At 36.4% G+C, this 17,508-nt stretch overlaps 1 protein-coding gene across 3 annotated transcripts in view; it reads right to left on the bottom strand.

The window, feature by feature from the left end:
- Positions 1 to 5,415: 5,415 nt before the first annotated feature.
- The window catches only part of btc.S (betacellulin S homeolog), a 38,213-nt gene continuing 26,120 nt past the window's right edge, over positions 5,416 to 17,508 (bottom strand). For 2 of the 3 annotated variants that reach the window (XM_041579699.1, XM_018243447.2), the window contains exons 2-6: positions 13,082 to 13,180; positions 11,578 to 11,695; positions 8,667 to 8,813; positions 8,227 to 8,326; positions 5,416 to 6,107 (exon numbers count right to left, since the gene is read on the bottom strand). In XM_041579699.1, the coding sequence (XP_041435633.1) occupies positions 8,227 to 8,326; positions 8,667 to 8,813; positions 11,578 to 11,695; positions 13,082 to 13,180 (464 nt within the window). In that variant the 3' untranslated portion in view covers positions 5,416 to 6,107. Of the gene's footprint in view, positions 6,108 to 6,307; positions 6,619 to 8,226; positions 8,327 to 8,666; positions 8,814 to 11,577; positions 11,696 to 13,081; positions 13,181 to 17,508 lie in introns of those variants that run through there. The other variant, XM_018243448.2, reaches the window with a different exon arrangement.

Below are 17,508 nucleotides of genomic sequence, written 5' to 3'. Positions count from 1 at the left end.
CTTCCAGACTCAAGTGTAAATGATCCTAGCTGGCAGTCTCTGCAAAAGCTGGTGAGAGACAAAATCAAGAGACCAGAGATAGTGACCTCTCATGCCAGTGGTGCAGTATGGGATTTATGTAAATGGATTTTGTTCTCCTTCAATATATAAAAAATAGAAGTACCCCAGGAAGGTGCAGTTTTCAATTAACAGAAGCACTGACCTGGGGTCTCAGGTAACCTATTATAACCTATGGGGGATAATAGTATTTTGCCCCCCCCCCAATGATTATACATTTCCTTCTCAATTAACAGCTAGGGGCCGATTCACTAAGGGTCGAATATCGAGGGTTAATTAACCCTCGATATTCGACTAGGAATTAAAATCCTTCGTCTTCGAATATCGAAGTCGAAGGATTTAGCGCAGATAGTTAGATCAAAGGATAATTCCTTAGATCGAACGATAAAATCCTTCGAATCGAACAATTCGAAGGACTTTAATCCAACGATCGAAGGAATATCCTTCGATCAAAAAAAGTTAGCCAAGCCTATGGGGACCTTCCCCATAGGCTAACATTGACTTCGGTAGCTTTTAGATGGCGAACTAGGGGGTCGAAGTTTTTTTTAAAGAGACAGTACTTCGACTATCGAATGGTCGATTAGTCTAACGATTTTTACTTCGCATCCTTCGATTCAAAGTTTTTTACCTTCGAATCCTTCACTCGAAGTTAGTGAATCGGCCCCCTAAAGTATGCTGGGAGCTCTAGTCCAGCAAATTCATACATATAACTTCTAGGAGAGGTGTGATTCTCTGACTTGTTTTATTGTATGTACAGTATTAGTAAATGCGCACCCACATTGCTTTAGTGAGATGGAAAATAGAACATGATTGCAAACAAATCTTCTTCTTCACCAGCTAAAGCATGGTGAAAGCTACACTATTTCTTCATGTTGCAGATATTTATATAGCACTAATATAATCCACAGCGTATTATACATATTATAGATCAATCCCTGTGGAGCACCAGAGGAGCTTACAATGTAAAGTCACCATGGCACACACACACATTATGGTAATTTATATACTTACATATTTTTGCTATGGGTATCCTTGTGTAGATTAGTTTGAAATCAATTTCACCTTCATTAGCAACGCTGTTAAAACACATTAAAAATGGCCCTAAAACTACCAGAAATGTGTTCAAACTTTCATGACCTGCACAATTTGTAAACTGGATATGGTAATTGGAGAGTGTGGCCATAAAATAGGAGTTGTCAAAAAATGTTGCCTTGAATAGCACAGCAGATCTTTTTTTCCCCTCTTTAAATTTTTCAAATATTGCAAGGTATGTACTGTATATGCTATACATAAACTGGGGTGATATTTTGACAGATCCTTTTGGGCCTAATGATGTTTGTGTTATAACTCACATATCTCGATTTGCTTTTAGTGGTATGTGCAAGAATTAGTAGCAACGGTTTCCTGGCAATTCTGTGTTACAGGAAATAACTTTGAAAAATGCAAAAATGTATGTACTTTGAATTGAAAAACTCCTTTCTAATGTGTGACTAGAGAGTTCTGTCTTCCATCTACAGAGTGCAGCTAATGAGTAGAGTTGGCAAAAGAAGCACCAGCTTAGGACCCTATTATTATTATATTTCTCTTAAATAAATCTAGCTTTCTTAGCTCAAGGTCCATTATTCCAGATATCCCCCAAACAAATTTGAAGATATTTAAAATATTGTCAGTTGGACCAATATTTATTATTTCAGTGCCTCATTCTTGGCACAGAATTCTGTTAGCTGCTATGTATACTGTAGATGGCGCTGCTTATCTATGTGTTTAAAGATTGAAAGTTCATCAATAAAACTACAAAACTGCATATTTAAACAAAATAAAGAATAATTACATTCACAGAATATTTTTTGTAAATAAAATGTTTAATAAAATATTTTTAGAATATGTACTACAAAAATATCTCACTGAAATACACATTAAACAGTGTAACAAATAGTAATTTTAGACCTCATAAACATCTGGGAGTTTGGTTCTATTTTGACCAGACAGACTAGAATTGGATTAAATTGGAACCGCACAATCAGCATTGCATAGTCAGAACTCACATGAGACAGCATTGCATATTAGTGCTACTAGTTTGATCCAATGTCACTTAACATTGGAATGAAATCACATGAAACTAGTGGCCTATGGGTAGAATTACAGAGGGGGGGGGGGTTTGTTGAATGCTAAAAGATCTCATCCAACAAATTGAATTTAGTAGCACATTGCTTACCATAATGTAATCGATATCGAAATCTCATCAGTAGACAGACCTTTGCTATTGTGTTCAAACTTTTAGGTGACTGCTCAAATCTAATTGCTGACTGGTTGTGATGTTTGTTATTAATATACCCCCTAGTCTCCCATGTAGTTCACACCTTATCCTTACAATAGAGGTTATAAATGAAGAAGGCACATTGTGTTAATGTAGTTGATCATTTTAAACCATCTTGGGTCCTCTTAAAATTTTTCATAGTTAAGTCCCAGCAGAGTCAACTTAAAGGGGTGGTTCACCTTTAAGTTAACTTTTAGTTTGTTATAGAATGGCCATTTCTAAGCAATTTTTTAATTGGTCTTCATTTTTTCTTTTCTTTAGTTTTTGAATTATTTGTCTTTTTCTTCTGACTCTCTCCAGCTTTCAAATGGGCCACTGACCCTATATAAAAAACAAATTCTCTGTACAGCTACAAATGTATTGTTATTGCTACTTTTTATTACTCATCTTTATATTCAGGTCCTCTCCTATTCATATTCCAGTCTCTCATTCAAGTCAATGCATGCTTGCTAGGTTAATTGAAAAAATAGCAACCAGACTGCTAAAACTGTAAAGCTGTTGAATAAAAAGCTACAAATAATAAACAATGAAAACTAATTGCAAATTGTCTCAGAATATCACTCCCTACTACTAAAAGTTAACTCAAAGGTGAACAACCCCTTTAAGTGAGCCATGTATAAGTGAGCCATGTACTTTACATAAGACTAACAAAACCCATTTTGTCATTGGTTTAGCACACAATGGCATCACTGGGAATGATGATACTGTGGCTGATATATGGTCACAGCAATCACATGACTTTTTCCCCATGCTAAATTAAGCTGCTCTAAATTTAGCTCTGTGTTACCATTGCTATGGATTGCCAATAACAACACTGAGGTTCAGGTAATTTATTCTTCAATAATAATTGATGTATACCTCATTTCTATGTAATTACATGAAACCAAACACAAAGAATGTATAAAGAACTACAGTAGCTTATAAAAACACACAATCTGTAGTGTTTGAAGAACACAGAACTTTCCCTATGATGAACAAACCAAGACTACACTGGTCTGTGCAAGACAAAGAGAATAAAAAATGAATTTTTTTAAGGCAGAGAAGCAAAGTTTTTTACTTTCAAGAGAAGCTTAAAGGCCCACTACACCTTTAGATTTTCCAATGTATCTGTCTATTGGCACTATTAAGAGGAAAAGCTTTCTTTTGTGCTGACAGTTTAGACTTGTGTAACCAGCCCCATAGACAAAAAGAGAAAGCTCTTTCTCCACAGATGAAATAGCTGTAGTATGGATAGGCCAATGCACAATTCCTCAAGCTGCAGTTGAATCACAGTTCCCTACATCTCTATCCCATTGCTGATAAACAGTAACTGTGGTGCTACAGGTTTCTTGCACGTGTATTTGGCAACACAAGCTAGTGACAATCTTTTGCAATGCAGTACGTCAAAATATATATTTTAAAAACGACATTCTACAAATTGCTAAGCTCTTGTAATGTAATTGATAATGTATGGACCTATTTGCCAATATATCTCTAGATATATAAAGCGTGGCGTGCACAAATTCCATACCTCTTTGCACATGCCTGTAGGCTGTAGTCTGGCAGCCACAGAGATGGATTAGACGTATTCCAAGTCTTCCTGTGCCAGCAGATCAGTTGATGCAAGAGAATGCTTTAATAGGAATTCTCCCTGCTCTGTTTTACACTTGACTCTCTTCCTTCTTTGTTTCAAATGATCTTTTGAAGGTATGGGATCTAATATCCAGAATTCTGGGGACCACGGCTTTTCCTGATAATGGATCTTTCTGTAATTTGAATCTTTATACCTCAAGTCTACTAGAAGATCATGTAAACATGAAATAAACCCAGTAGGCTGGGTTTGCTTCCAATAAGGATTAATTATATCTTAGTTTGGATCAAGTATAATGTACTGTTTTATTATTACTGAGAGAAAGGAAATAATTTTTAAAAATTTGGATTAGTTGGATACAATGGAGTCTATGGGGCAAATTCACTAACCTGCGGAGTTGTGCTAGCGCAGGCTTCGCCGCACTTCGCCGCACTTCGCCAGGGGAAGTTTCGTCAGGGCGCCGTTAATTCACTAAAATCCGAAGTTGCGCTCAGGGAGGTGAACGGTAGCGAAGTTGCGCTAGCGTTAATTCGTCAAGGAAAGCGAAGTTATGCTAGCGATGCCTAATTTGCATACGGCGCCAAGTTTAAGTACAATGGACGTATATGTAGCAGCAAATACATTACACTACACAAGCCTGGAAAAGCTTCATAAGATAAAAAAGAGTTGTTATATTGCCCTACACATGTGCCCACTGTATAGTTTAGGTGCTATATGTTAGGAAATGTAGGGGGGAAGGAGGGTACTCCCAAAAAAATTTACGATCTTTTTCAGCCTATAACCCTTAAAAAAGGAAAAGATGCCAGCGTTTTTTGGGACTTAGAAAAAATGTAAACTTTTTTTGAAGCAATCCCTATCTACTCTATTGCACTTCACCTGGTCTGAGGTGGCGAAGGCAAGTCTGGCGCAAGAGGTAACCGTTCAGTAAAATGCGCAAGTTAGTGAATTAGCGTAGTTACGTCCCTTCACCATATCGCAACTTCGCCTGGCGTAAGGGTGCGATGTAGTGCTAGAGTAGGTCCACTTCGTTAGCGAATTTACGTCAGTACCTGTTAGTAAATCGGCGAAATAACGAAATGACGTCACGCTGGCGAATTTGCGCTAGCATTAGGTGCTTGCCCTTTAGTGAATTTGCCCCTATGGGAGAGGGCATTTCCGGAATTCGGATAATGGGTTTCCGGATAACAGATCCCATACCTGTACTACCATTTTCATGAAAAAATGTTATGCTATAGGCAGCTGTTTTTGCTGATTAAACAAAGGTTCTTCCATATTTGGTTCGGGGGTATGTAATAAAAGATGCAAGGTTTGCACCTGGTCTAGTAACCCTTTGCAGATGTGTGTTGTCAAACAGGGAACCAGTAAATATCATCTAGTATTGCTACTAACATGCTTTTTTTGTAACCCAAGTTTTCCATAATTTTTAACGGCAAAATCACTGAATGAAAAGGAACTTGAAAACAGCAAATACTTTGTTTTAATCAGCTTAAGTGCTGAGCAATAAGTAAATTGCTATATAACTTTATAAGCAAACCTCACACTTTCAGCTAATGTGTGGTAATTCATGAGCCTATTACAAGAGCTGATTTATGGCCCATCAGCCGTTTCCAAACTCCATATTCTAAAATGCTAATTTTGGCAAATGAAGTATTGCTCCTCTAAACAGATTTGTAAAAAAACATTTGCATGCTGTTTCCTGGTAAATGAAAAAAGTTAATGGTTATGGCTGTTTTCTTTAATAATACCCTCTTTTAGAGACAAGAAAGAATTCTGGCTATGACAAAGATATTTATACAAAATTAATAATTTTCTATTTATCATATCTGATGTATACCAATGTCATCATTAATACTGTTTTTCTGCATATAATTTACAAGTTGGGGCTTATACATAGTGTTAAAAAGCCTTGTACACAAACACATACACAAACATTTACAGACAGACATGACTGGAAGAAGCTGTATCACTCATTGATGAAACAAACTCTCTGATAGCCCATTCATTTTTCATCCTGAAAGTACAGCATCACTGATCGCCACTGGCCTTAACAATGTATAGCATTCAGCAAGCTTCACTGGGATTTGCTCTCCTTATGGTGAAACAGCTTATCATTTACTCTATAGCAGCAGCATAAAACCTGCCCGCAGGTACCTTCTTTGTGACCTGTGTAAGTAAAAAGAATATATGTTTGTTTCATTGATATGCCAAACCAGTGAGGAAAGAGGTTCCATAATGATTAAAATGTAATTTCGGGGCACAGAAACATTAACCTGCTCAAGGAATGGCTCAGAGATTACATTGATAGACTCGGTGTGACTAAGTTTAGATGTCTGTAAAGCAATAAATCAAGCAGCACTCCGATATGTGAATCAATTATTTATTCATGCCATTAGCAGATGTCTGTGACAACTCCTGTACTAACACCTTGTGTTCCTGGGAAGGTCAGTTCATCTGTCAGCATCAAACACTCACAACTAGATTGCAAGCCTCACTTTTACTATATCTCTATAAAGGTGCCCATGCATGGGTAGGCATTAACTTCTGGGTCAGCCATCCTTGACTGCCAATAATTGTATGGGCACCTTTATTTAAGCCCTCCTTAAAGTGGCTTGTTTATCTATGATGGGAGACCAGCAGCAGGCTATGGATACAGTCCAAGTCTTCACAGGACATCCTAAAACGATCAAAACATTGGTTTTATATTGGTTTTAGGGATGAATCATGGACATGGCCATACTAAGCAATAATCCGCTTACTTAGCCAACAAAGTGGATCTTACTATGTATATCCACACTAGTGATGTGCGTGTCAAGAAAAACCCAACCTTCACCATAACCCGCACCCAACTCTAACCCACAAAATGTTTCCACTGTAGGAGCTGTACCTGCAGATCAGTGGTGTGAGACAGAAAAACCCATATCTCGGAAAACACAGCCACCACTAAAAGAATTGTAGTACCCAAGTGTGATCCAAAACCCACCCAACCCACGGGTAAGCTGTTTGTCAGCCCGTACATCCACGCACTCTGTGTACATGTATTTCATTGAGCTATACTAGAATAAAAATACTTTCAAAAAATGCCACATCACATATGCTTAAAATTAACATTTGTTAAAACAGCACAGAACATTGCCTTCTTGGTGTCACTGTTTGGCTACATTTATTTACATAGTTAATTTGTGTTGAAAAAGACAATAGCGTATTAGGTTCCATCATCTTAAAGCCCTCCAAATGAACCCCGGTGCATATATACACATACATCTAGAGCCTATTGAAATACTTGCCTACATATATAAATATAGAAAACTAACTGTAGATCTTGAAATTACTATAGCCCTGGATACTGGATGTGCTGGTCCAATAAGTCAACCAGCAAATGTAAGTTTTGAGACCATGTGTTACATAAAAGAATTTGAAGAGTCTGCCTTTTCCTTGGCACCGTTATGTATATCACTTAGTATAATGTGTCATGCTAGTACACAGATGAAATACATCTACCTGTTATTCAGCTCATTGTATAGATAGTTTGTATCGCTATTGTAAAACCCCTATTGCAAAATTAATCATCTTAGCAACGTTATTTAGACAATAGCTTTCTTTTCTACTGCAGTATAAAATACGAAAACCTTTCAGTTGACTTTTAGTATGTTATTTTCAACTCTACTTCATTATTTAAATCTCTTTCAACCTTTCCAATGGGGGTCACTGACCCAATCTAAAAACAAATGTTTTGTAAAGCTACAAATGTATTGTTATTACTCAACCTTTTATTCAGGCCTCTCCTATTTATATACTGGTCTCTTGTTCAAATTAGAGCAAGGTTGCTGGGTTAATTTGGACCCTAGCAACCAGATTGCTTGAATAGCAATTGGGAGAGCTGTTGAAAAAACAGCTAAATAACAAAAAATACAAATAAAAAATGAAAACCAATTGCAAATTGTCACAGAATATCACTCTCTACATCATACGAAATGTTAACTCAAGGGTGAACAACCCCTTTAAGGGTCAGATTTAAAACGATTAGAACTCACCACAGAAAAACTCACCCACTTTCTATTCATTCTATTCATTTTTAAAATTGTACTAGTCAAATGCTGAACTTTAACTTTTATCCACTGATACATATGATTCTTAAAATCCCACAGGAATTAAAAAGAAAGTGGGTGAGTTTGTAGTAGAGCTCTAATCTCCCATTTTGATAAATCTTTCCATTTCATCACACTACTATTTGCTATATGGACCAATTTCTTCATGTGTTCCATCATGTACAGTATTTATTTACCTATACCAATTGAGTTTCTTCCATTTTGGTTGTGAAATTGTTATTCCGTCCTTCACCTTCTTTTTCTTTCCTTTTCTTCCTTTGAGTTTTTTTCCAAAAACTGTCAATTTAAGAATGCACAATAGATCAAGATTTCTTATAAAGACACAGTATAGACATATTTTCTACATTAGTTCAATGACTAGGGCTTCAACATACTTTTTATTTATGGTTTTAAATAAAAAAATCTACCTCAACAGCTACAATAAGAATGACTCATGTACAGCAATGCAAAAATGCTCCTTCTAATAAGAAATGGTTACACACAAAGCAATCCTCTGTTTCTTTTGTGCCAGTTAGTAGTTTGACTTAGATAATGATTAGCTAATGGTACCAGAACTATAAGAGTTGCCCAGCAGATAACGCAGGAGAAGTTGCAAGAGAATAACAATGAAACTTACTGTGTACAGATGCATATACCAACAATAAGAATGATGAGAGCCATCAAAGCAACAATCAGGCCAATCACTATATAGTGCCGTCTATCCCCTTTCAAGTAAAATAAGTCAAAGTATTCGCATCTTGCTCCTGTATAACCTAAGTCACATCTGCAAAGGAAAGATAACAAACGAAAAGTAGTCAGTACAACAGCACTTCAATTTCTCATACTGCAGGTTCCCCAATGGACACTTTCCACCAGTATAAACACAGAATTACAACATGGAACAGCACCACTTGTCATTTGAAATAGTAAAAAGCCTTTATTGCATTATTTTGTAGGGCATTACAGCAACGTTTCAGGCCGCACTTGTCCCTTTATCAAGCTTTTTCATAGCTTGATAAAGTGCAATGCCCTACAAAATTATGCAATAAAGGCCTTTTACTATTTCAAAAGACAAGTGGTGCTGTTCCATATTCTAATCCAAGGAAAAATAACAAGAAACATTAGATACCTTGGGATTCACATGCACTATAAGAGGACAAAGCACTAAAGATTATAGCAACCCAGCAAACACCTTTCCCCCATGAGTAACGTTATTTATTATGCAAAATCTACTGTACTGAGCATGCTTCCCATAAGCCCAGAAGTATTGACTTTGACTGGCCCTATAGATATTCAGAGCCTGATATTTAACTTTCATGATCTCCTTGATTGTAACCTGATTGGTCGCTACTGGAAAGTCTTCACTTCGCCTGGTGGAAGATTGTGTGTGGAAGATTTGAGAGCCTGCTCAACAGATATTTTGTTTCAATAACAATATAATGTAGTGTTACCATGCAAATGATTACTTCAGAAACACTTCTATAACACTACTATATACTACTATGTTAACAAGCTGCTGTGTAGCTATGGGGGCAGCAATTCAAGCACGATACACAATAGATACATTCAGAAGAATCACATTGTATATACAGAGTCTGTTATCTACTATGCATTCTGTGCCTTTTCTCCTTTTTCAACTTTGAATGGCTTGCCCCATGGCTACACAACTCTACTATGTACAGTTTCTGAGCAAACACCCCAACTTTACCAGTGCAGCACTACAGTACATTATATTTTCACTAAAACCCAAATATAGAGTAAGGTGAGTTGATTGCTAAGCTGAGTGAATTGACAGCAGTCCAGGGCATGCTGGGAATCAGTAGCATTTTCCGTTATGCAGATCACTAGCAGAGGGCAGTGATGGCCATAGGCTGAAACAGAAACCCATAACATAAGGTATATTAGCTTCATATTTTGTTGCATGTTAGATCTACTTTAAGGAGAATCAAATGCTTAATCTTAGCCTTTGGTAGCTCTGCAACACATTTGCTGTCCCATACTGTTCTGTCCCAACTGCTTGAGCCTCTCTGTTAGTCCAGTCCAACCTTGTTTGGTTTAGTGTAAAATTATTGCTGTCTTTAAAAGCAGAAGCATACCACTTTAATCAACATAAGTTCAATGAACAGGGCTTGTGCTGAAGTTACTACATTTGGTCCTTGCAACATAAATAATTTGATTACCAGTATACATCTTCTCTCCCCCTTTGTTGTGACTGTTTTGTTAGCAGGATTTGGTAATACAGGAGGATTATCTGTGCACTTGCAATCTGTTATCCACCGCCCAAGGACCAAACATGGAGTAGTTTCAGTTACCCAATGTGCCCTGTTAATCTCAAAATATAACAAATCCCACATATTTAACAAAACCCAAAGATTAAGTTATTAGGCAAAATGATGCTCACAACTAGCTCTATTCATTGAACTCATGCTGAACAAGGTGGTAAATTGTCACTTTAACAGATATTTAGTTTAAATGTAATTATGGGAAACAAACATATATATACTTTTTTAATATACAGTAATTCCACAAGTGAAATCTTTCACCTTTCCTTTAATTCCACAAGTAAACCAAGGAACTATTGGAAAAGGGCTGTGGCTTGGGTAGATTAAAAAGAGAGACAAGCAGATTAGGGGTATGGCCAGGATTTTGTCATTCAAAACGTTCTTGAAATACTGTAAATGCACAAACAAATCGGTGTATCCATTGAGTGGCAAATATCGTTATGGACACTCTACCTATGTTAGATGCTAGTATGTTAGATCTTAGTCTTTCATTTGTGTTTGATGTGGCTTTGGGCGGATGAAAGAATAGAGCTTTTAATATAGGCGTTTTCAGTGGCTGTGCTGTGCAGTTGCATATATAGCAAGCTGTTCTGTTTAAGTAGCTTTTCATTCATTTAACATTACAAAATAGAATAATATGACTGTATTTAATAAAAACATCTTGTTTTATTTATTTTACTTGATTAAATGCCGATATGAATCATTCATATCAATTTCCGCCCTAGTAGAGCTTACTAACTATTTAGTATCACCATCCTTTACAAAAGTTAAGTATCTAGGTCTTAGGTTAGCAAACCTAAGACCTAGTTAGGTCTTAGGTTAGCAAACTATATGGCTATAATCTAATAGGAAGCCCAAGAAATTCAATAGGGGACTTCACTCTGGGTGGAATTTCCCCCACGGTATCAAACAAGGAACATACATGTCCCCATTTCCTTGTTAAATGTAATGGGGCAAACAAACCGAATTATAGGATTTTTTTTTGCTAGGAATTGTCCAAAACACATGGATTTGTTAGAGGTTTAGAGGTATTGTATTTTAGCGCATTGTTCAGCTCTTTTTTTTTTGTGTTTTTTATTTTCAGATCTTTAATAATTTCCAATTAGTTTTTAGAGAATTGGTTTTAGAGAATGTGAGTTTAGTCATGGTTTCAAAAACCACTAAAACCACTAAGATGAGAATATTGATAAATTAGCCACTAAATGTCTGTACTAGCCCCATTTTCATTAAAATAGGTTTCTGTTGGAATGGAAGCCGTTCACTTACATACATGCAGGTATATTTTCCTCAGTAACAAATCGGCACTTCCCTTTAATGCAGTAGTGTCTGTAAGTCTTGGGGCATCGAGAAAAATGACCACTCCATTTTGATTGTGGAGACAGTTCTACAATGCAAAATCCAATATGTATTATCAGATATTTTAAATGCAAATCAATGGTATACTCTCACCATATAACTCTTCTTTCCCAGCCATATTTCCAAATTTGCAGACAACCTGTTTCGATCTTGTTAGATCTCATCAGTGCAAGATATTGGAACATGTCTTTCATGTGGGTAGAACTTGTGGCGTAGCGAAGCAAAGAACCTAGCCTGGTTAGGGTGAGATGGGCTAAAAGGAGCCAAAAGGCCATTCACGTGCAAAACTAAGAGCTTTCCAAGAAATGTCAGTGGGGAGGTGAGATGCGTATGAAGGTTAAATAGAATACAGAAAGCCTAGGTTGTAGCCCCAAAGAATGCCTCCTAATGGACACTATACATACTGTATAATATGATTATATTTCTCTAATTCCTTATGATAGGTGGTTATCACAGCCTTCAGCTACACTCAGCAGTTGCATAACGACATTTAGCGCATGCATGTTACATCAATTTTATGTAAGCAGCATGTGCCAATGACAGTGTAAAAAAAATTAATACAATCATATAATTTGTATATGTATATCAGGGCTAATACTCCACAGATCAGACTATTGTAACACAGCTATGGAACCTGTTATCCAGAATGCTCGGGACAAAAGGATAAAAGGTCTTTCTGTAATTTTAATCACCATACCTTAAGTCTGCTAAAATTAAATCATTTTATAAAATGTGAATTAGTTTATTAAAATCAAGTCTATGGGACATGGTCATCCAGTTTTCTGGATAACAGGTTTCCCATACCTGTATTAGGTGCAAGTTTCACCCTACCAGATTTGTGGAGGTTACCCTCCACAAATCTGGTAGGGTGAAACTTGCACCTAATACAGGTAACTCTCTCCATTAATAACGGAAAAGAGTTACAGGTGTATCTGCATGAGCTCACATTAAATAAATAGTGTCACCAGGAGAGGATGATATAACTTAGCTGAGCACATGAAGCTTCAAAAAATTGCTGCTGTTTTCTCAGTGTGTAATAGAAGAATTGGCCATGCATGCTTATGTTAATTTTCACCTTTTAAGATTCTTATACTCATCCTGTTAGCATGCACAATGCATCCAGGATCAGACTGGGCCGATCCTTCCCCAGTTCGTAGATCTCCCTCATCTGATGCGCTGATGGTACTTTAAATTTATGCGCACTCAGGGGAGGGCGGGTGGCGACAGCCCTATAGGGTGCAGGTGGAGCAGTGGGGGCCCCAAGGGGGTGGGGCAGCACAGTGGGGGCCATGGGGGGTGCGGTGGCCCTGGGATGGCAGCCCCAGTGGGCCCTGCACCCACCAGTCTGACCCTGAATGCATACATAGCCATTTAAGAACATTTGTCCTGTATTACACTACCATGTCTGTTTTACCTGTGCAGTCTTCTGTATACTGAGGACAAGGTGGGCTTGTTGTTTCAGGATGTGCAGTGGAATTTCCATCTGTATTCGCAAATGGCAACACAGTAAAACCTAAAACCAAACCAATGTTGAGAGCATATATGAGTTTTCCTTATTTTTTAATGCTTTTTCAATGCTTTGACTTCCTATCCAGAATGCAATTAGTCCAGGATAACCACACACACAACACAATTCACTGTATTGCTCACTTAGCTATGGGTGATATGCATAAACAACATGACACGTTGTTACCTTACAGACCTATCTGGGGCAGAAAAATGTAATCATGTTATTATTATTTATATTATAAATATGACTGAATGTAGATGCATTAATGAACTCAGAGTTATATATATATATATCTATAAGTATACAATACTGTGGTGTATAATTAGCCCCTTGCCAATCATTAAATTGGCACTGCATACAATACATCAAATATGTTATTTTTTCCTGTCATTACAATATGTTTGGAATAATAAAATCAAATTTTTAAAATTCTTATCATGGTTTAACAATCAATGATCCAGTCACTTACACTTCTAACCCTTTAGAGGCATCTTTTGGCTCACATGATGCAACATGTAACTCTTTGCCTCATTACCTTTTCACCAAGGAGGTGTGTACTGTTGGCTTAAGACAACAAGATGTGCGTTTCAACAGATGACCAGTGAATGCAAAGCACTGATTGGTTACTCAACTAGACAAAGTTTGAACCAATTATTACATAACCCAAATCAAAACAAATCTTTGTAGTATGATAACTATTAAATTGTTGTTTCTAATAACTTGAATGAACAATATACTAATGAATTATGATTATGAAGCATGTCTGTTGTAAAAATATGCATTGTTCTGCAACATACTCATAGTGGCAGATTTATCAAGGGTCAAAGTGAATTCGAGGGAATTTTTGAAGTAAAAAAATTCAAAGTAATTTTTTGGATACTCCGACCATCGAATAGGATACTACCACTTCGATTCAAAGTAAAATAGTTTGAATATTCGACCATTCGATAATCAAAGTACTGTCTCTTTAAAAAATACTTTGCAAATTAAACCTGCCGAAGTGCTATGTTAGCCTACGGGGACCTTCTAGAACAGTTTTCTAAGTTTTTTGAAGTCGAAGAAAAACCGCTCGATCGATCGCTGAAATCCTTAGAATTCAAAAGGATTTAATCGTTAGATCGAACGATTTTACTTCGACGGCAGGATAACGAAATTCGATAAAAAAAACTTCGACTTCAATATTTGAAGTCGAAGTAATTCAATTCGTTTCGAATTTTGAAGTATTTTCAACTTCAAAATTTGACCCATGATAAATCTGCCCCATACTGTACACTCCCAAAATCTGAATTGGGTAAGGCAAGCAGCCAACCTTTACGTAAGGAAGGATATGTCTGAGAGATAAATATCCTTTCATTTTCACACATGACACTAGTTTCCCACAACAGACTTTGTTTTAATGCTGGTAGCAGGTAGCTAGATAGAGTAGATGAATACTGAGAATTTTAGCTCTACAAAGGTTTGGAGAGCTGTTGAATAAAAAGCTAAATAACTTAAAAATAAAATTTGAAAAACAATTGCAAATTGTCTCAGAATATCCCTTTCTACACCATACTAAAAGGTAGATTTATCAAATGTTGAGTGATTACCTCAAATGACCTCAAAACACAAATGGTATATTAATTAATAAAAGCTTGAACGTCTAAATCTTGACAGACTGAAAATCGAATCTGAACGGAACCCGATTCAAGTTTTTTTCTCCGAAAAAACCCTGAATGTCAGGAAGGCATCAACATCTTCAAATGGGTCACTGGACCACTACCATTCACTTTTACATGAACTCGGCAGATTTTAGGGGGCGTTGTTCCCAGGGTCGAGGTATGATAAATTTCGAGTTTGGATTTTTCCCAACTTGAATTTATGAGTTTTGACCAAAAATCCAACTCAAAAATTCGAATTCACCATTCGAACCTTACTAAATCTGGCCCTAAACATTAACTAAAAGGTGAACAACCCCTTTAACGCACAGGATGTGCATTGAATCTTGGCATTCTGCATGAAAGAGTGTGATGTGTCTCATTTACCATATGCAGAGGAGAGTGCTGGTATAAAGTAAATCCTATTACAAATGTAACATGATTTGTACATTCAGAACTGCACAGAGTATTATTTCAACATATGCAGTACTGCAGTTTTTAAGCACGTCAATTATGTTTTCATCAGCTTTCAAGTAATGCCATTTTGTTGAGCATATTATTTAAAAAAACATTTTAAGGGTGAGATCTAAGCAGTTCATAAAATATAAATATGTAAGGAGAGGTAAGAAGGGTGTGGGGCCTGCACTGCGTTCACAGTATATTAACTTCATGGCATGGTTGCTTGTTATTGTCTGTAATGTTTCAGCTCCATGACTGCACAGAATGAGGTAACTTGATATAAGCATGAAATATCATTCCCCACGGAATCTATCTCACTATATTTTACAGTGTTTCTTAAGTGACATTACAACTGATGCATTAATATAAATGTCATATAGTTTATTAAGGAAGTTTTATTGATAATTATACATGCATGGTAAGTATTAATTAGCTAGCATGACAGAGCAGAAATAACTTCAGTCATATAATAATATAAGAACACTATATGGCATAGAGTTTGTAGCTGTTAGCACCAAAGGTACTAAAAGATGAAATAAAAATGCACTCCCAAGCACTTTTAGGGGGTTATTTACTAAAATCCCAAAATTTCCCATTATTTTCTTAAAACCACTTCAACCAAACTCCTGTCCACATTTTTTCCACTTATTTATCAATAAATTACCTCGAAAAAAATCTGGTGTGGGAAAAGACCTGATAAAATCATGAAAAAAACCCCGAATCCTACCATTTTTTTTATTTGACTCTCGAAAACCACAAATTCTGCAAATTATTGTACAAAGCCCAGCGCAGGTCATGATATCTTCCAACTGTAAATGGGGTATCTGCCATTGACTTCTACATGACCTTGGCAGGTTTGAGAGGTTTTTTCAGACTTTTAGCAGCCTATAGGTGTAATAAATGTTGAAAAATTATGTTTTTTTCTACCACTAAATTACGTATGTTTTTCCCTTTAAAACTCTAACCAGAAAAAAGTCTGATAAATAACCCCCTTAGATTTTTCTGTGTGACAATATAGTATTGATGAATGTCAGGCATTTTGCTATAAACCCCTTCTTTGTCTTGCTAAATGCAGAACCATCTGCCTATAACTCTTATAATCATAATGTAACTTTTTCATAACTGAATAGTGTATGAATTACTATATATTTATAGATTGAAATTGATAAATATGCACATTTGTAGATTAGTAATACAATGTACTTTGATAATACCATATACTGACACTAGGTATATATTCTACAGGAAAAGCCAGATGCCACTTTGACCATTGAGCTTCTCACTAAAAGATTATTATTCAAACTCAGGTAAAGCTCCATAATTTCTTTCAGCTTCCTTTGAGACCCTCAAAATGTATGCTCTAATAGGCCCTCTTAAAATGTAGTATTGCTCCACCTACAGCTTTGAAAATACCTTGTTTTGCCTTTACTGCATCTGCCAGTCTGAAACATGTAAACTATGGGAAATCAAATTTAAACTAGGAAGAAATGCTGAATGTTCTCATAATCATAAAGCAACATGTATTTTTAGTGGGGTTATATATATAAGGGGTCTCAGTCAGGCAATACTAGTACTGTACTAGGTTGTGACCTCTACAGCAATGCAATCTGCCTAGCTCATGCTTAGCAAAGTTGTGAAGTCAGAGAGCTAAAAATATACGGTACACATGCCTGTATTTGTTGCCAATTTTGTATTATAGGATATAACTGAATACATAGAATTGAAACCCCTACCTACCTGTAACTTCAGACTGTATAACTGATTAAAATTTTTATAAAAATAGTACATGATATTAGTTACAGTGACTCACTTGAAGTGCTACAGGGTAGGGTAGCAAAAATATTTTCATTTATCCTAGTTTGGACCATGATATATAGCCAAACAAAATAGTTTGACAGAAAGTGTTAAGAATCCCTCTACATTTTTACCTGCATTTGCCAGGCAGTGCATGTTTTATACAGAATTAATTAATTAAACTTTCTAAAAATTGCACAACACTTAGTGGCACAGGGTCAAATTTCGAAGTGCTAAAACTTCGAATTTCGACCATCGGATTGAAAAAATTTGATAGTCTAAGTTTTTCTTTTGATTAAATTTAGCAGTTATCGATCGAATTAAAATCATTCGATCGATCGAACGATTTTCAAAAAAAAAATTTGACTTCTAAAAACTTAGCCAAATGTTGGCTATAGGTTCTAGGAGGTCCCCATAGGCCAGGGGTGTCCAAACTACGGCCCG

Source organism: Xenopus laevis, chromosome 1S, assembly GCF_017654675.1.
Source record: "Xenopus laevis strain J_2021 chromosome 1S, Xenopus_laevis_v10.1, whole genome shotgun sequence".
NCBI lineage: Eukaryota > Metazoa > Chordata > Amphibia > Anura > Pipidae > Xenopus > Xenopus laevis.
Note: the sequence above shows the minus strand (reverse complement) of the source record. Positions and strands in the feature narration are given on the sequence as shown.